At 36.7% G+C, this 21,386-nt stretch overlaps 1 protein-coding gene across 1 annotated transcript; it reads right to left on the reverse strand.

The window, feature by feature from the left end:
• Positions 1–938: 938 nt before the first annotated feature.
• On the reverse strand, positions 939–20,983 carry LOC110458836 (splicing factor 3B subunit 4-like). The gene is made up of 10 exons (XM_021510790.1): positions 20,901–20,983; positions 18,641–18,724; positions 17,488–17,633; positions 15,964–16,092; positions 13,850–14,030; positions 11,552–11,719; positions 9,287–9,427; positions 7,891–7,980; positions 6,153–6,296; positions 939–4,181 (listed from the first exon to the last, which is right to left on the reverse strand). Exons 1-10 carry the CDS (start codon positions 20,932–20,934, stop codon positions 4,054–4,056), a joined length of 1,245 nt encoding a protein of 414 aa, XP_021366465.1. The 5' UTR covers positions 20,935–20,983; the 3' UTR covers positions 939–4,053.
• Between the last annotated feature and the right edge of the window lie 403 nt (positions 20,984–21,386).

The raw sequence follows: 21,386 nt of genomic DNA on the forward strand, positions 1-21,386 counted from the left end.
CCCCCCCAGTGACCTACACCATTAGTTCGTACACTGTTCGAAACTCTTACTCAGGGATGCTTAATACCAAATCACACATATGGAACAATCTTTCAAAGATTAAAACTAGTTGCTGATTTTTGGTTAAGCTTCTCTGCCCCTTCCCTTCCCTTCCCATACTACGCGTAAACAACAATTAATATCCTTTGCACACAGAAGCTTAGGACCAAATGAGATGGTGATCCCTGCATCTAACTTCCTCTAGTTACCTCCATTTATGCAATATTAAAAAAACTCTTTTCAAAGGGATGATCACTGCAAACTAAAGTCAAAATACTTGAAGGCTTTCTGGACTAGTAGTCTTTTGACAGAACAAGAATTCCAGAGTGCTTTTAGTGAGAAAAGTGTTTTGGCTCGAGTTATCGCAAAACCAAGCAAAAATTAACGGCAAAAACGATGATCAGCGTTGCTATGTCAAATGTGCTATGCCAAAACTCGGAAAGTTGACGACAAAGTAATACCTATATGTCACCTCGCGTTGCAGGTGACACAAAAGTTGACACAGGATGCCAGACAAGAGGATGCTTCATGTATAAATGCCAGTGGCCCTTCTAACCAGGTGAACAAATATCTGCCATACAAGAATTAGAGAGGAGAAAAATAATTCCATGCTTACAAGTGAAATTTTACATACCAAATATACCTTGTTCTCTTGTCTGCACTACGATACATATCACACATATTTTACCTAAAAATTTGGGGATATGTAAATCTTTTGAAATATTAACACAAAAAAGTTTGAATTGTACTAGGACTACTGCAAGTATGTATGTACTGCTATTTTCACCGATATAAGGGAGATAATCGGTAAACTGGAGACTCCCAAGAATAGAGTGCATTTGTTCCATTAATGCCAATCCTACAGAAAAGATTTTTCTTCAAAATAATACAATGCAGTGTTAAGTTTTCTTCAAGTCTATGACTTTTATTTGATAAAATACAATAACTACACATCAAAACGCGATGAATTAAAACATGACATTCTTCTTATGACATAGATGAAATTTAACATGTACAATTAGAATAGACAGCAACAAGTTCCATTGTTTAACTGAGTTTTGGAACATGTTTTCTACATTCAACCTGTGCTATTTATTAAGTCTTGACAGTAACCCTCATTCCACTCAAAAGTGTGTGGATTGCAGGATCTAGAATCAGAATTAGCTGGTGACCTAACAGTACATTCGTAAATGTGATATGTTGACTTACTTTCATCTAAATTCTATTGCACACACGATTTATGATGAATTGAAGAACGAAGAAAGTTACCGACTAAAGTTTCTAGTAAACCAATATTCAGGCGACATGATGAAAAATTTAAATTAAACGAGAACAAAAACTCTCAGAGAAAAGCTATTCTTGAGTGGTTATCTTTTTAATGGAAATTCTTTGGTTGATTAACTCATTCGCCCCTGAAATTTCATAATGGACTATTCCAACCTTTGAATTGGAAGAGTTCAAATGTCTCTTCAGGGGTGAATTGAGTTAAACTAAAGTGTTAGTTTGCCAATTCATCAATACGTTACTTCTTAACTGCTTTATACAGGGGTGAATGAGTCAATACTCCTGAAATATTTATTTCATTGCTAATGTGTCAATTTAATTGCATGATCATTTCTTCTGGGTTGATTTCATGACCCCAATCTAGCAAAAATATTTCTTCAAAAATATTTCTTCCACATCACTTATACAGTGCTTTTAATGTCATGGGGGTTGGGGATTACTATTCATACAAAGTAAATGATAACATAAGCATCTCATGATTTGCAGACATAAATGACAAATTATGACACAAATTATCTCAGGCGAGTGGCGTAGAAAATCATTTTTCGGAATGTATGCTAACACAGGGTTGAGCATCCGAGGCGTGTAGTGCCAGTGAAGAGGGAGGGTATGGGAGGAAAAAAGTTTCTCCCTTTCTCTGGGAACTCCTTTTAGGATGATTATTAACAAGTAAAACCCGACTTTTTATATGAATCATATTAAATATTTTACTCCACTAAACATTTGTTCATTTACATAAACCTTTGAGATTTGTCAATGTGTATAGACATAACATAACAACACTATTTTGTCCGACTAAAATGTTTGAGAATTTTTTATTTATTTATTTCCTTTTTTATGATTGATACCTGCAGGTGGTCCATATTAAACATAAAAAAAGAAATTAATAAAAATATTGAAAAATTAAGTGTATGCTTGAGCATACAAGCATACATGTATGCTACGCCACTGCAGACTGAAAATCTATCAACAAATATGTTGTGAATTTTGTACCAAGATTGATTTCTCACGCATGTATCCATTAACACACCAGTCACCTGCCCCAACTGATCAAACTTACTTCACACCGAGATTGGAATATTTCTAGATAGGAATAACTACGTAATCTTTAACTCATTCACCCCTGAAATTTCATAATGAACTATACCAACCTTTGAATTGGAAGAGTTCAAATGTGTCTTCAGGGGTAAATGTGTTAAACAAAGTATCATTATGTAACACCCTGTGGCAGTTATGTTTTGTTCAGATAAAATGTTACTGAATACAAACAAAATGTCCAAAATTAGAACCACCTGATGGGATACTTCAGATAGCCCAACTTGTGAAATTTTTAATACCACACAGACTAATTTTCATCATCCAAAGTTTATGTTTTGTTGATATATGTTTTAAGCAATAAAGTGGTCTGAAAATGTACATTTATAATGATTTTACAATCTAAAGGGATGTAACAAACTCTGCATTAGCCTGTTTTAATTACCTGTATCTTTTGTTATCTTAACTTGACAAGAAATTAAATGGGCTGTTCCAAAAAATGTGTATGGAGGGGTGGAAGGCACTTCTTCTGAGACCCAACCATCCATCAAATATAAAATAATTTGATATCAGGAATGGCAAATTTGATTTAAAACCAACCACACACATAATACAAATATTATGGAACAGCCCTAACTTACTCCCACCTCCCCTATACAATTAATCATGGAATAGCCCTAACTTACTCTCACCTCTCCCATACAATTATGGAATAGCCCTAACTTACTCCCACCACCCCCATTCAATTAATTATGGAATAGTCCTGACTTAATCTTTCCTCCCCATACATTAATTATGGAATAGCCCTAACTTGAGGTTTATATCAAGTTTACATAAGGAATAAAAAGAAAATCATAAGGATGAGTCTGCAGTAGCCCCACAAAGATCACACTGTTTAAACCCTTTCACCCCTAGGTAACTTAAGAAGACTCTACCATACATTTATCTGGATGAGTCCATTCTGGCCTACAGTGGTGAAAGGGTTAAGTCTCCAGCACAGGTCTTTTTCTGTGTGTTGAAATGACAAGACCTAGTGATGCCACTGATGTCCTGTTTGTGTTGTCCTGCTGATAATACTTTAACAGCATTCATTTGGTTTTCTTCCTAACGAAATCGGTTGTGTGTATTGGGTCTAGAATTAATGAAATCTGGTAATGACACAATTGACTCGTTCAACCTTTAAGTAAATTTCCAATCTCCATTAATATGAGATCACCTTTCGATTTTGTGCACTACTTTGTCAGGGGAGATAACTCTACTTTTTGTAAACATACATTATAAGAAATGGTTTTGTCCGATTTCCTATATTAAAAGCCCTGATTATCGGAGATTATTACAATGGAAATCAAATTCTCTCATACACACAAGAAATATTTTTTCACACCATTTCTCGTCTGCATTTTGTTAGATGTTTCCACTAAAACAAACAAATTGTACAAAAAATGGCAGAATACATTTGAACACAAGTAAAACACCATCACAGGATTTAGGCACTCTCTCATCATCATCACTCCTGGTTCTGGTGTACTGAGGGAACTGTCTGTCCGTACAGATTTCATCCCCTGGTGAACCATGAAAAAATGTTTATCAAATCCACCAGGAAATCTGTTGTTAGTCACATGGTCCTTGTCATCCCGAGATTCTACCCGAGTTGTTATAACTGTCAGTCTCCTCTGATTAACACGGACTCAAATCTCAGTACATAGGGGGTGGTGGGGGTCGCCCCTGGAAGGGAGGTCGGGGACCTCGGGGTGGGGGACCTCTCATTGGACCACGGGGGCCGCTTGGAGGTGGTCCTTTCATTCCTGGATGCGGGGGTCGGCCTGGTAAAGTAAATGAAATGACTTGTTATTCAATCAATAGAAACAATTTTCATCAGCAAACTAAACTAGAGATCCCAGAGAGATCTTGGAGCCCCCCGTTGTGCCATCTGTATAGGTTCTAAAACTAAACTAGAGATCCCAGAGAGATCTTGGAGCCCCCCATTGTGCCATCTTTATAGGTTCTATGTAAGATTGATCTTTACTCTTCTTTTATTTGTTGGAATGAATCAAGTAAATAGTAAATACACCTTGCGGTAACTTTTGATCTAAGCTTCATGCTGTTGATTAGTATGATATTTTTCTTCATTTACTAGCATAGTACTTGATGTTCACCAAGGGGAACCTTAATTTGAAATTTGAGTGAAATCTGTTTAATACTTCTAGGGAAGTAGTGATAACAAATTGGAACTGTCAAAATCCAAGATATGACTGTATGGCAACCATTTTTTTCTTTCTGCTCAGCCTCCAAATACAACATGTACAAACCTATGAAAATTATCCAAATAAATATGATAAAGGTCTATCCATCATGGTTTTCCAATTAGTCCTAAACATTATTTTGTGTAACTATGAACCACGAGGAACCCTTCATGTAAATTTAAAAAAAAATCCCCCCTATGCTCTCTGAGAAATAGTGCTAACAAACCTTGAACTCTCAAAATTTAAGATGGCTACTAGTCAGCCATTTTGGTTTTCCGATCAGTCCTAATATTTAATATCGGTAACTCAGGGCCATGGGGAACCTTCACGTGATATGTCAGAAAGATTCCTCCAGTACCTTCGGAGAAATAGCTAGTGATGGGCAATCGTTTAAAATCATAATCGATAATCAGTTTGTAATCGAAAGTAGTAAACCGATCGATGATCGATTGCATAATCGGTTCATAATTTTAGAAAGTGAGAACACTACCATAACATCAACAGACAGAGTCGTTAACTATACACTAGGTTTCATTCTTTTATAATGAATGGATTTCAAGCAATTTTTATGCAGTTTTGTCAATCATATAGTAAAAATCATAAGAATGTATGACTTTCAATTACATTTTTTACATTGAAAACATTAACACTTTGATTTTAATGAAGAATCGATTATATCAATAATGGAATTTGTAATCAATAATCGGAATCAGAAAGGTCAAACCGATCGATTTTCGATTCTAATCGATCATCAGCACATCACTAGAATTAGCACTAACAAGAACTGTTTAAGACAGACGGACAGAATGATGGACCAGAGACGAAGGGTGATCCGAACAACCAAACATCTGATGATGGACTAAAAACAACTGAATTATGAATGCTCCTGCCTGCACTGATGTCCAACTAGTTGTTTGACTATTATCTTTTAATACTAGCAGTAACATTGACTGTCATTAAAGCTTTGGAGGTATTATCATAATTGAAAAGTTCAGTTCAAAAACATCTCAATCGTTTTCTATATTCACTGTGTACGGTTCAAATAGAAACTTCACCAGGACAGTGTTGTTGTTTTTTTAATAAGATAACAAGGCATCACAAGTGATACAAATCGCCTCCCATTCACATATTAGGACATGTACATATGTTAGAGGAAATGAAGTCGCTAGAGCAATTTAAAACTTTTAAAAAATAAAAAAGTAAAAGTGACCTTGACCAGTAACGCAGTAACCTGAAATGCAAACTTGTTCAAGGTATTATCATACTACACACTTGCATGAAGTTTTATGATATTCCGTTGAGGAATGAAGTTGCTAGGGCGATGACAATCGAGTGTAACATACGTATGTATGTACGGACGGAATCCTATATCCCCTCAAACTTTCGTTGCGAGGGGATAGTAATGACTTTAGCCTTCGACCCTGGTACAATGCAGTTGTATCAACACTTGAGTGGTATTGCCTTTTTCTGCTTTTAGAATGATAGTAACATATCATGGACAATCGCTTCAGCATTCAGTGTTGATCATTGACTCTGAAGGATTTAACCTACCAAATGGCGGTCCGCCTGGTCCTCTGGGCGGGGGTCCTCTCCAGCCCGGGGGTGGAGGTCGCATCCCCGGGTGAGGGGGCATCCCCATGTGCTGCATCCCTGGGGGTGGAGGCATGCCGGGTGGCATACGTGGGGGTTGAGGCACTGAAACAGATACAGGTTGTTACACAATGTTCTACAGGTTTTCTTCCCTTCGTTTTTTTGTACGTGTTTTACGCCCTATTAACAGCTATGGTCATTAAAGGATGTGTCAGGTGTTTTGGTGGTGGAGGAAAGCAGGAGTTCCCCGAGTAAAACCACCGACCTACGGCCAGTACCTGGTGACTGCACCACGAAGACCTTGAACCCGCGACCCAGTGGTGGACGGCTAGTCGTAACAGAATGTCAGATGCCTTAACCACTCGGCCACCGCGGCCCCATTCTTCTTCCCTCCGACATCTAAGAACTATCAAAGAATTGTGAAGCCAAAATATATCTAGATTCCTATTTTGTATATAATTTTTCTTTGACAAGCATTATAGATTCGCAAAAATGTTGACTAGACACTACACAAAAACGTGTCTACAACAAACGTACGAGGACCTAAGAAAACAATTCACTGTAGGAATAATTTATAAGAGTTTGATGTTCACCAGATAATTCTTAGCCAGGTGACTAACATATGACTATGTTATAAACAGGAATTAGCGATAAACATGTTTGTACAGAGTGTGTTTTCATGTATCCTCAAAATTCCAAAAGTGACACTCTCTTGCATTCTCTTCAGCCCTGGAATATGTCACAACGAATTAAAGGCTCTGTGTACTCCAACTTGTGGATGCTACAAGTAGACTAGGTTGATGTGCATTAAAACCATAGTGCAGCAGTGTAACGGTAAAATTGACCAGCTTTGAAGTCGGGTCTCAGCCTAGCAATTGGTCCGGTTTTCTTATCGAAAGTTAATCAAAAAGCCTTTGATTTTGTCACGACATATCCCAGGGGTGTAAAGAACAAGTCAGCGTAACCCTGAAATTTCAAGGATGGCTGTAGTGTATTTGTACAAAAAACTAAAATGGAAAAAAACATTTCACTTCTTACCAACTTAACATGAGGATTCCCATGCTTTAGTGTACCGAGATATAGGCACATACTGGATACCGAGAAATGTTTGCCCAGTTAAACTTTCGCCCTTCTCTTGATTCCCATGCTTTAGTGTACCGGGTATATGTATATACAGACACATACTGTATACCGAGAAATATTTGCCCAGTAAAACTTTTGCCCATCGCTTGTGAAATCCAAACTCGCCCAGCGTTAATTTCATCTTTCACATACAGAAGCATGTTGTTTTCTAACGTTTGCAGTAATGAGACATTCGCCTTCACTCCAGAGGGCAAAAAAGGCGAAAATCAAACTACAGCGAAAATCTTCCGGCGTACATTATCCGATTTCCCTGTTATGACAAAGAGGTGTACAATTGCATGAGTTAGTGCCCTGGGACCATTTTCAGACCAAAGTTCTGTAAAAGAAGAGAAGGGACACTTTTGAGTTCATGCCCTGGGATTGTTGTAAGTCTAAGTTCTAGCTCTTGGCAGGGAAGGGGACACTTACTTGTTGAGTGAACACCCTGGGACTGTTTTCAGCCCCATGTTGTAGCCCTATTTTGAAGGAAGGGGACGCTTACTTGTTGAGTTTACGCCCTGGGACTATTGTCGGTCCCATGTTCTAGCCATGTTATGATAGAGAAGGGGACACTTACTTGAGTTCTGGCCCTGGTTTTGTTGACTGTTCTGGGGTTGTGATGAGGGGGGAGGAGGCTGTCCTTGTTGACCATATGGGTTCATCACACCTGAAAAAAATTATGGTAAAATTAAGTATCAATAATGAAAAGGAATAATCCTAAATTATTGAGAATCATTTAAATCTTATTACATTTAATTTGGTTCTCATTTTGAGCAGTGTCTCTTGTATTTGAAAACAAGAGATCCCAGAGGGATCTTGGCGCCTACCATTGTACCATCTTCATTAGTTCTATGTCAGTTTGATTTTTTATCTTCACTTCTCTTATCTGTTTGATCAGTTTTCCTGCCCGCCATCTTAATCAGTTCTTTGATCAACCTCAAAGGTTAACATGCACAACTCAGGACCAAGCAGAACCTACATATCAAATTTGAGACAGAATCTTCCAGTAAATTCTGAGAAGTAGCGATAACAAACTAAAACTGTTACAAGATGGCTGCCTGTTCGAATTTTGGTTTTCAGATCAGTGTAACTTGATCTTTTACTCCCAAATTCAATACGACCACCTACTAGCCATATTGAAATACAGAACTAGGAAACATGGGGTACGTTCATGTGAAATTTGAGAAAGACCCCTCCTGAACATTCTGAGAAATAACGCTAACAAACTTGTAATCTCAAATTTCAAGATGGCTGTCTGTCGGCTGTCTTGGTTTTCCCTTCTGTCCCAAAATTGAAAAATGCTTAACTAGGGACCATGGGGACCTTTAATGTAAATTTGGGAAAGACTGAACCCTCAAGCATTTTCTAAAAAGTAGCCCTAACAAACTTTAACTCTCAAATTCTAAATGACTGGCTGTCGGCCATCTTGGTTTTGTGATCAGTCCCAAAAAATGTTATGCCTAACTATGGACGATGAGGAACCTTCGTGTGAAATTTGAGAAAGATCCCTCAAGCACTTTTTGAGAAATAGTACTGACAAACTTTAACTCTCATGTTCAAGATGGCTGCCTGTCTGCCCTCTTGGCTTTGTGATCAGTACCAAGAACCGATATGCATAACAAGGGATCATTGGGAGCCTTCTTGTAAAATTTGATAAAGATCCCTCCAGTACTTTTCGAGATATAGCGCCAACAAGAATTATTTAAGGACAGACGGATGGACGGCCCACGGATGCAGGGTGATTTTTTTTGATTTTTTTTTAGAAGACACATGCAAAGAATGAATATGTTCCATAGCCATTTAACTCTGATATAAGAAAGGCTCTACAGTATCTCAGCAATAAATACATTAAGACACAAGTTTAATTTTTGCTCTAAAGAATATTGCTTGAAAATGAAAAGTACCTTGAAAACATCACCTCCCCGAAAGCAAGTATTCCTTACAAGGACAAAACAAGGTTGTCATGTACTTACCTGGCGGGGGTGGCATGCCTGGTGGAGGGAAGGGTGGCATCCCCATGGGTGGCATTGGTGGTGGTGGCATCGGCACCTGCTGTTGGTTGGAGTTGGGCGGTGGCACTGGAGGTGGCATCATACCAACAGAGGAACCCATACCTGTGTATATAAACAAACCAAGGTAAAGGTCGTCTACTATTTTACATCAACAAGATGGCGACTTCTCCAACGTATTACTTGTATCTCCCCGAATGCTCTTTTATTCTCGATATACAGACTCTCTGGACAAAATACAAACATTTTTCAAGTACTGCTCTATCATTTTCTTGCAAATTTCAAGGTCAAATAAAAAAAAAAAAAAAAAAAGGAAAACGCTTTCAAAATGGACNGACGCTTGATATTATCATTAATACCAGTTATATCGAAAATATTTCGATGATTGATTGTGATATTCCATTTAAGTATCGATATGTAGTGATATTCAGAATAAACAAACAGAACTTATGCATTTGTCAGACATCCTGTTGATTCTTACAAGGGAGCTTCCTGTTATGCATCAACAGATTTAGATACTGGGAGGTAGTCTGACATCACAAGTGCTAGCACTTGACATCTATTTAAAGGGACAATTCAGTGAAGTAATTTTCTTTATTACCTGAAAATCAAGTCGCTACTGAAAAAATATGTATCTCATTACAAAAGTTTACGTAGTTGACAATGACATAACCTGAAGCCAACGTCCAGTGTGGTCAGTGACCATGACATCTTTAGGAAAAGCCGATGATAAAAATAGCTACGACAGAAAAAGCTCAATATCCGGGCCTTTCAGTGAGAAGTAAACATGTACAGCACTACGCTGTCGACCAACAACACAGTGTCAGTTATGAGTCCGAGTTCACACATAACTCATTCTTGAATTTACACAATATATCGCAAGTAAGAATTATAAATAGCATAATATATACCTCTAATCAGATATTTCTGTTCACATTTGGATTTGAATAAAAACGAACATGTTCAATTAGAGCATGCACGCACTGAGAGGGTACCGGTGCCGCAGGGAGAATTTCAAACCTCAGAAAGTACGATATCGATAGGTTTAAACGCTGTTGGAAGATGATTTTGATTCAAAATAGATGTATATACTTGTATTCAGAGAGGCTAGGCGAAAGAAGTTACCATCTCTCCTCGGCTGGAAAGACATTTTTGTTAGCTAGAAATTCACCGACAGCTGCCGCTCAAACGTACGGCTGTACAGTTAAGGATTTCTCCATTACTGAATAAAAATGCCAAAAAAACCTGTCTCTTGTCAATTTCTTGACATGAATTGTTCATGTGGAGGTTTCTTGTCAATTTCTTGACATGAATTGTTCATATGGAGTATCAAACTATATAATCATGAAGAGTTTTGTGACCAAGTTATAAAACAAGAGGCTCAAGGGCCTTAGCGGTCACCTGAGTTATATCATAGGTACTGGTAGCTTTATTTTATTGTTTAGATGTGATGTGGAAATCAGCATGTAAACTAAGTGAAATACAATACTTGTCATGTCATCAAAGGATAAGAATTGGAAAATATTGGTTAATGTTCCCTTTGGGTCCCCGCCCTAGCCCCTGGGGATGGGGCAGGAATCCCAATTTTACAAAGTAATACTCTCATTCACCAAAGATGATTCTGACTAAGTTTGAGTAATTTTCTGCTAAAAATGGATAAAATATATACCCCAAAGTGTTATTTCCCTATATAAACTATAGTAAACTTTACCCCCTCCCCAAGGGAGAACGGATAGCTCGGGGGTCCTGAAATTTACGATTAAAGTAAAGCCGCTGATGATCTTTCTTTCCATGTAGAGAAAGCGATTAGAATAGGTCACTTGAGCAAAGCTCAGGTGAACTAAAAAACTTACTTCACTAAATTGTCCCTTTAATAATAACGTCAGGGATCCAAGACAAAGTGTCGGACTGGAAACCTCTTGTACTGGGTTTTTGTTGAAAATTCTGTTTGAGATGTGCAAGAACTATCAGTGCTGCAACTTGTACCATTTCACCACTGTACACCTTCATGGACTCATCCAAATCAATGCATGGTCCAGTTCATTAAAGTTACATAGGGTAGAAAGGGTTCAACCTTAATATCTGTATCTGTTATTTTTTTGAAGTTCTTCATTACCAAATTGAAAACACAGTATAATAAAACTAGGTTTAATGATTTATTTCATGTACCATAGGGTTTTGAAAAACCCCTGGTCATGTATACAATATATAATCATTATTTTTACCAACCTTGGTTTTGGCCACCGAGTCCCATTGGTGAGGGAGGAGGAGGGGGCGGGGCTATAGAAGAAGGTTGGGCTGGAGCTGGCGGTTGTTGTGGAGGGGGTGGGGCATCGGCAAACAGCTGATGAGGCCGGTCTGTGAGTGACAGTGGATTCTGCTGGGCAAGGAGACGCTCTGAAACAAAATCAAACAATACAAACTGAAAGCAGTAAACAGGAAGGTTGAACCACAATATTTACTTTTTTCCCATTTCTTTTTACTATTTTAGTTGCCCAGAGCTGTACAAATACAAAGTTATTATATAATTAGACACACATATAATATATATACACATAACCAAAGAAGAAATAGCAAAAATGCGGGCAAAGGAATTTGTCAAATGTTTTACGCGATCTGCACCTTTATTAAGTCATAGACATGAACACAATCTGATTAAAATCATCTGTTACATGTCTTCGTTAACTTCGTACTACGCCTGAACATCTGAGTGTGCCGCGGTCAGGGTGACCTTTATATTTATGAATACTCATTAAATTTTGACCAATCAGAGACCCTCTTTCAAAAGGGCGCTCGGAGATGTACCAAATATGTTGGACATTGATGAGAATGATGCGAAAGTTCTGAAGTTGTTTGAGATTGATCGTCTGAAACACGAACAGAAAAAGATATGCGAAGCTTTATTAAAGAGGAAAAACTGTATGGCGGTGTTGCCTCCGCAATTATTACCTAAGGGGTACGTTTTCCTTGGCGTCGTAGAAACGTCAGTTCCCGCCGCCATATTTGTTTTGGAAAACTAATCTGTTTGATACCCCTCGCTATTTATCTATCAACCATGATATTCCGATTCGCTGGCAAACTTTTGCCAGCGCGCCTCTGATTGGTTCATCTAAAGGTCACCTGAACGTGACCCTGACCGCGGCACATTCAGATGTTCAGGCGGAGCCATGTAACAGATGATTTTAATCAGATTGACATGAACAATGACATATCACAGCATTTACAGATATTTTGGTAAGTAATATTTCCTGCTTGTGTCTTGATTAAGACAATACTGTGTCCTTCTAAGACCTTTCATCATGCTACAGTGCGTGTTGATTTTTTAAAAAGAATTCTGAATGTAAAAAACAGTACGCCATCTTTTATGGTATATTCGGAGTTAGGACGTCTGACTTTGCATATCATCAGGAAGTGTCGAATAATCAAATATTGGTTGAAACTAATTAAATGCGACAATTGTGTTCTTAAGTCAGTTTATGAAGATATGGATGAATGTTATCACAGAAACTGTATTTGGCGTTGTCAAGTTAGAAAATTATTATTGTCTTCTGGTTTTGGTAATGTCTGGTTAACTCATTATGTTGATAATGAAAGGGTATTTTTACATTGTTTCAAGCAGCGTTTGACAGATGTTTTCATTCAAACAAGTAATGAATTTGCTGAAAGATCATCCAAATGTTATTTGTATAAATTCCTGAGAGATATCTTTACGTTACAATTTTATCTAACAAAGTCTATTCCAGATGCGTATCTTAAACTTATTTCGAAATTACGACTTTCATCGCATCAGTTATATATAGAAGAAGGTCAGTATCGTAATATTCCGAGGGCGAATAGGTTATGCCGTTATTGTAATCAAAACCAGGTAGAGGATGAGTTCCATTTTGTTCTGATTTGTTCACTCTATGTTGATGTTCGTAAAAAGTTCATTAAAAAGTATTACTGGAGCCGCCCATCTTCATATAAACTTGTCCAGCTGCTAGATGTACATAACAGAAAAGAGCTGTGTAATTTAGGAAAATATCTGCAATCAAGTTGGTTAGAACGGTCTAGATTCCAACCTTAGGTTATTGTGTTTTTTATCACACTAACATTTGAGTACTTGTTTATTTCCAGGTTAACACATATTGTTTTGTCCATCCCCTGATCACTACATCACTGCATACAAATTGTATGCCTGTTTTTTGTTTTTATAATTAACATACTCTTTGTTGATCCCCAGTTATTAAGAAAATGTTGTCACCTCATCTGTTTTCCGATAGTCACGGTACACTTAGGTGAGGTAATTTTATAAGAGCTGTCCATCTTCCGATAATTTATTTATCTTGTACTTCATAGTAATTTAAAGAATTAAACATGTGATGTAGAAGATTATGCTTCATACATGATGTTATAAATATTTGGTATTTCATATCACTGATGTATCAATTATACGTTGCTATGTATGCTTATGAGCCGTAAGGCTTCAAATTGAATAAACAATACAATACAGTACATCAACCCCTGACCATTGATTACACGACTCACCTGCCACAGACCCGTGTCTTTCTCCCTTGGCATCCTTTTTGAAGGCGTAGGATATAGAAATCGCCCTGTTACACAGGTATTGGCCATTCATAGCTTCTATTGCTGCGTCTGATGCCTCAAATGATGCAAAATTGATGAAGGCGTAGCCTTTGGAATTTCCAGTGTCTGGATCTCGCATTATCTGAAGGGAAAATTTGAGCAAAAATTAATACTGTTTACTGGGAAACAATCTGAACTCGCCCAGTCAAATATCTGTCCTTTGCTGATAAAATCAACCTTTGTCTAGTGTTAATTGTGCCCTTCACATTTCATTCCTATTGTGTGTTGTGTGCTAACATTCGCTGTCATGATAGATTCGCCCTTGTTGGGGAGGGCGGAAAAGGCAGAAATTAAACTACAGCAAAAAAATTCTGGTACCTGGTATATACATTACTGTAAATTGTACTTATTTTAGCGCAACCAAGTTTTAGCGATTATCAAATTTTAAGGAGTTGACGTTTTGATGAACTGGCGAACAAACACTTTAGTTTAACTCATTCACCCCTGAAGACACATTTGAACTCTTCCAGTTCAAAGGTTGGAATAGTTCATTATGAAATTTCAGTGGTGAATGAGTTAAACAGTATTTATTCACTATTCAAACATGTTAATTACACAGGGATTGGAAAACAAGCTAAGAGCTCAACTCTATACTGGATGGTACAGTAACTGCAAAAATCTCAAAATTGTTATAGCAAAACATGGAAACTACACGAGGCACTGCATCTCAGCAAAGGCTGTTCACATTTAGTGTGAATTGTTCAATTGTACCTATCATTCGTACCAAACAAACCTGTAAAACATTCAAGCTTCAATCTATATCCTTTCTGTCAAGAATTCAAAATGTATCTATCAAATTCCAGTGCTTTCTATATATAAAAGAATTAGAGGCAGTTTTCTCTGAAATATTAGCGATTGCTATAAGCCAGAACAAAAGTTTTGATTAGCAATGAAGATGCACCCCCAAAATGTTCAGTTAATTTAAAGGGAAGTTTTTATTGTTTTAATCTAAGGAATGCAAAGCTATTTTTGATTTAATGCCAATGACAGAAAAAAATATTGTATTCAAACTGAGAAATTGATGAAGGGAGATAATTTAAGAAAAACTACAGAATTATCATTTTTCTATCCAAAATGTAAATTCAAAATATGAGCAAGTCAATGCTACACAATGAATTTCAACATCTCATAGATCATTAATCCATTTCCTATAAGCTTTTTTTTTCAAGTTGAACTAACATCCTCCCAAATATCTACATGTACATTATTGAACATGTTACCAATGCAGGGAAAATCCTGAAATTTGAGAGCAGTGAACCCTTTCAGCAATTTTTAGTTAATATCAAAATTAAGAGTGGGCATTCTTTGTAAAATTAAAAGAAAATTGAAACATGGGTCAATGGCCCCATAGCCCTCTCTAGGATTACCCCTGCCATTGTAGATATTTTTAAATGAGGTTTTTACCATTTTGTAAGACTCCATCAAAAATCTATATTTACATTTGCGCTGCAACCCACTATATGAAGATTACCAGCAGAAATGCATTTCATTTGAGTATGAAAGCAAAACCTCATGTGGCGTATTTCGTGGTTTACTTATGACATCATGGATAAACCTTGTTCAATGAGAGTCTTGTCGCTTCGCTTCGGTTTACACGGAGAATGTCTGTACGTCAAACACTCAAATGACTACGGTTAATTATTGGCGCCAATTTGTTTAAAATAGGGCTGTTCCGCTCATGTCGTTAAAAGGATGAATCATAAACAAAACGCAGTTATTAAATAAATTATACAAACAAAATGCAGTAATAAAATAAATTATTTAAGAACAAATAACAAACATTTGTTCTGTAGTAAAAATGTTAATATATGGATTGAACGATGTTTATTAAATGTTCATGCCCGTATGAACGTAGCAGCCTTCATACAATAGGATGTAACCGATTTGCCTTCATACTGACATGAAAATTTAAAAAAAACGTCGTTCAATCGTTGGTCCGTGCAATATGGCTTAAACATTTTTGCATGGGACAGTAATTCCTATTTCTCATTGTAAATAAACAGCAGTATGTTTACCTTAGGTGTTTGTAATATTACACCAAATGCACTGAATGTGTCGTATAGTAATTTCTCATCCACTTCTGGGTCTAAGTTTCCAATAAAGATATTGGCACCCACATCAAGGTTCTTCTGATGAGCAGACGCCTGTTTAAAAAAAATAAAAAAAATATGGTTGGAGTTTCAATACCGTTTTGTCATATTAGAAATTTCACAATAATTATTTGAATTGTTTCCATTCATTCTGAAATTAAATATCCACAAATCTGTAATTCAAATAAATCTTCGTAAGTCACATACTACAGAGATGAGAATTTTGCAACAATTTACTATCACATCCATGGGAAACATCATGTATAGCAAGGCAAATAATATGTCAATAATAGTATGATCAATTCTGCCTACAAGTGTGGCATACAGTAGATCAAAACAGTTTTGTAAACGATTATTATTGTAGTTGTTGTTGTAACAACTTAATCACAAGGATTTCACTTTGCAGTATATTGCAACCACAGTTATAGGCTCTTTGCTTAATATTGGTTATTCAATAAATACAGATGACTAACAAGATATTTGAGTGATAATCTATATGGCGAAGTTCAGGTGATACAGTATACGGGTTGTCGGGTGGGTGGCACAGTGTATCAAAGTGTATCACACACTTGCCTTTTACCTGACCAAGGTGGCCGGGGTTTGATTTCCTTGATCTGACGTAAAACAGTATATATGTATATGGCCATCTGCCCGACAACATGGTATTTTTACGGTTACTCTGGTTCACTCCCGCATTGAGACTCCCACCCCCTAACATCTGGGCCAACAAGAGTGATTAATATATGTTGAAAGAACTTGTTTAAATATAGTTTATGTATATATAAATATATTACATTTGCTCTACATTGCCTCTATGTAACACTACCAAGGTCAGTTCTGAATTATGAGACCATAACACAGGCGTAGTGATATCTCCTCGGGACCGACTAACTACTGGATAGCTTTCCCCTACGCACTAGTTTGGAAAAGAAAAAATCCTCACTATGATTCAATAATATTCACCATTTTATGTAAGGATATTATAAAATGTGAATTGAACATTTTGAATGATTAAATTATCGTGTTTTTTCCCTCAAACTATATTTTTTACGGGAAAAGTCACGAGACAACATTCCGTGAGCAATGCCATGGGCTGTTTTACCTCTTGAACAAACATGGTGAAATTTGAATTTAAAGGTGCGTTGTGAACTCAGAAATGAAAACTAAAAAAAAATGAAAAAAGTAAATATAAGCATAAACCAGCATTCTGTTCCGGGTTATGGTCCTATAAAACGGAACAGGATTGCAGACACATAATCATAAGCGTTAATACACGTTATTCTTTTTGTTTGCAATCCTGTTCCGTGTTATAGTCCTATAACACAGAACAGGATTGCAGACAAATAATCATAAGCGCTAATACACGTTATTCATTTTGTTTGCAATCCTGTTCCGTGTTATAGGACCATTACACATAACAGAATGCAGTTTAATGCATAAGTGCATTACCTTGTTGACTCGTATTGGTTTGCCATACAGCTTTATCATGTTCATTATCTTTATGGCATAGTCTGCGTCCTCCTCTCCCATAAACTCGACGAACCCATAACCTTGGTGACTCTGGGTCACACGGTCCTTTGGCATGTGTACATTCACTGAAAATCACAGTCATGACATTTTTTTTACATCTCATCATAAATAAATATAACCAAGTTGCAAGAATTCAGGTGAATCTTCCTAAACAATTAAATTTTCTCCGACCTTCTGATTGATTTCTCTCCCATTAGTCCGACACATTTCTGATCAGGGAAAGATATATCTTTCTCTTACCCTGGACAGGTGTATCTGCACTTTTACCGTATGAGATTTCCTTGTCTTACCTTAGGGTTGAGACGGGGGGGATTCCCCTATTCATAACAATGGTATGACGTCACTTCAACAATACAATGAAGTCACATCAAACCTGAATTAAGCCTGTGATGTTAACATTACATTTTGTATATGATACATAATGGGTGAACAGGGTAAGATAAAAAGAATCATTCACCCCCTTGTGGGTGAGATAGGGGAATCTCAAACACTCGACAATGCCTCATGTTTGGCAACTTATCATTAAGAATCTTCCCCCTCAGGTTGAGATTCCCCTATCTCACCCCCAAGGGCGTGAGAGATTCTATTAACTTTACACCCAAGTTGGGGAAAGATTATATCAATTAATATTGTTAACAATTCCATCTCTAAATCTACACAATCACAATGTCTTCTAGTACTATCCTCATTCTAACATGATGATTCAGGACTTTCAGTAGATACTTGAGAGTATGTTCCGACTCCCCAGAATAAGCTTGGACTCTTAGGTTTAAAAAGAAGACTGATATAGACATTAGACATAGCCTGTTGTCAGATTCTTTTGTCAATACTGTTCTAACATCTTCTTTAATATATACAACTTATCTGTTTGTATTATATATGTATTGTCAATAAAATAGTTTTGAATTATTTAAAAAGTTGTTTTTATTTTACATCTGTTTTGACTGAAATGTGATTTCAGTGAAAATCTCTCGTTTTCTGAAATTACCACATGTCAAAGGTTAACTGAAAGGCTTGTAATTGTGATGCAACATATACTGACACAAGATATCTATTATTTTGTTTGTCTTACCAACAGGACCAGCCTGAAGGAAAAGTTCCCAGAGAATGGCCTCCAAGACCTTCTCATCCAGGCCACCGACGTACACCGTCGCATCTGGAAAGGAAAAAAAAAGCAATGCCAGTTTCATGATTACAACTAATACTCATCTGTGGGTGACATCATAAAACTACAAGTGTTCATATATTCAACTTATCGAGTCATTTTAGAGATGTTTTGGAATCAGTTATAAGTTAACATTGCGTGTCAGATTTGTCTCTGACAGGACTAGGAATTAATTTTCAAAACCACAAGTCAGTCGGGCTAGTATTTTCCAATTTTACTAATCCATTTGCAAATTCCACTTACCAATTATAATTCTACATGATTAGTCTTATAGAATTTTGACAGGTCAATCAGGCAAACAGTTTTAAGAATCAAAACCACTAATCAAGCTGCTGAGCTGGAGATTTTGTTAGTCTCAGGCTTGCTGCAGGCTATCCTTAATTAATGCCTTATTGTTTAACCCTGCATGTCGTCAACCTGCAGGGCACTGACATTTTATAGCATTCATTAAAATTAGTGGGGGACCGACTAGTCTATGATTTTGCACCATCACACATACCACAGGGGCATATGCAACTACTATTAACATTGATCTTGTTGGACTTTCAGTCGCTGGGTACGGTTGTATTGGGATATAACGTACCCAGCGACTGAAAGACTAACAAGATCAATGTTAATAGTAGTTGCGTGCCCGTATCTGTTGTGCCCAGCACAAATCAAAATTTGGCGAAACTGAATCAAGACCCAGAGCTGGCCCTGGAGATGATTCTACAGCCTCCGTATAAGGTAGCAGAGTACAGTAGCGTACGGTGGCCATGGGTGATATTTTTATACAATGAATAACCCCTGTAATATAACATGTATCAAAATTTAAAAAAAAAATCAGCACTAAAATTGGCATATACATGATGAAGTGGACTATGTGGGCTTCATAATTTTTTTAAAAAAAAAATGAATTTGGTTTGAGACTACAATTTTGGGCATTTACAAATCTGTATCTACACAACAAAAGCTAGCTTTTCATGTAGTCTATTTTTGTACTCAGCACATGTGTAAATATTGTGAAAAATCCACCGGAATGACCTATGCTAAAACGTGAGTATTTCTGTTACCGAGTAGGCGATATTTAATTTCAGACAGGTTTTAAGAAAAACAATTCTACTTGCGGGGGTCAAATTCTGGGTTAAAAATCATGATTTTTTGCATATTTTGGTGTTTTTTGATGTGGTAACCATGGTTTTCAGAAGTCCCAAATCTGGGGAAATCACTTTTTGAAAAAAAAAATGTTCTTCTAAAAAACACCTATTCAAAATGAAGTTTATAAATATAAATATATATATATATGTAGGTGTGTTGTGCAGGATGAATCCGCTATCCATGCTTATCCGAGACATGCCCTTTATTTTTAGGGTCAAGCCATTTCTACTGTACTCTGCCACCTAAGATAAAGTGTTAAAAGTTCAAATTTCTGCGGTCTTTTTAATACATCCCGATAACATACTTGCCAACTCTCCCTATTTAGGAGAGATACTCTCGAATTTTTACCCTTATATTTAGTATTTTCAACCAGTGAATTTGCTAAACTAATCCAATATTCTAAGATCTAATGATTTCATCTGAAAGCACAACTCAAAAAATGTCATTTTAAGAGTTCTTTTGTTTCTAGGGTGTATATACACACATTTTATTTAGGTTTTAATTTTGAGAATCAAAATTTCCCCCAAGGAAATTTTAAAAAGTTGGCAAGCATGCGATAAAGTGTGTTTTTATATGTTAGTGCCGACACATCTCTATCATATGTACCGATTATCTCTTCTTTCGGTACTGAAACCTCTTGTGCCGAAACGTCTTAATTAGGATGGACCAGACCTGCCTATATTTCGCGTTCGTTGACATAATTTGACAAAGGCATATCAAAATACACCAGAACATTAAATTTGAATGGAGATTTCAAATGAAACTTATTTCTATGAACACATAACTATGTCTACGAAACAACCCATTATCAAGCTATTGTGAGATTTCTGCACAAATTTGGACAAGATCGTTTAAAAACGTTTCAAAACAAATAAAAATAAATGGACCGTTGTTGACTATTTACAATGCATTGTTTGTGAAACGACAGGAACGGGACCATTACCACCTGGTTGTAAATTAACGATAAGCGTAAAGAAATGGTTAAAGCTAAATTAAATGTCTCCGAATGAGCACCATTGAACATACAAACCCTGATTCCTTTCTGCAATCGGACCGGCAGCCATTCTTACGCCATGCGTGCCCGTGGAAAGAACGCACCTCACACGTAGAGAGTTCAGGGGTAAGGGTAATGTCAGGAATTCGATCTCAATCGGACTAAAAAATATACAATAATTTTCGTTCAGAAAACTTTTTACGAAAGAAAATTATAAATTGTATATATATTGCCCAATTCTACTGATACATATAAAAATTGGTTGCAACACCATGACCTGCTATGAAATAGAAATGGCTGTATTTTCAACAATGTTTGTTCTTTAAATCTTTTTAATGTCATGGACTATATCAAAACATAATTAGAGTTGATTGCAAAACCGTTACAGGGATGAGAAAATGTACGTACATTTTAGGATGGCAAATGCTGTTTTCCTAAGGAAAATTTTGATAAAATTTCTGAAATTTTCATTAACTATATATATTCTGTCCTTTTCTGTCCTTTATATAGACCTTCTTTCTT

This window comes from Mizuhopecten yessoensis, unplaced genomic scaffold (genome assembly GCF_002113885.1).
Source record: "Mizuhopecten yessoensis strain PY_sf001 unplaced genomic scaffold, ASM211388v2 scaffold9847, whole genome shotgun sequence".
Lineage (NCBI taxonomy): Eukaryota > Metazoa > Mollusca > Bivalvia > Pectinida > Pectinidae > Mizuhopecten > Mizuhopecten yessoensis.

What these genes read in the sequence shown, in the direction of transcription:
- LOC110458836 (XM_021510790.1), bottom strand. Translation starts at nt 20,934, where the DNA reads ATGGCTGCCGGTCCGATTGCAGAAAGGAATCAGG. An exon ending in AACCAATACGAGTCAACAAG is followed by an intron (nt 16,093 to 17,487) that starts GTAATGCACTTA and finishes TTTTTTAAACAG; the next exon opens with GCGTCTGCTCATCAGAAGAA. An exon ending in AAGACACGGGTCTGTGGCAG is followed by an intron (nt 11,720 to 13,849) that starts GTGAGTCGTGTA and finishes ATTTTGTTTCAG; the next exon opens with AGCGTCTCCTTGCCCAGCAG.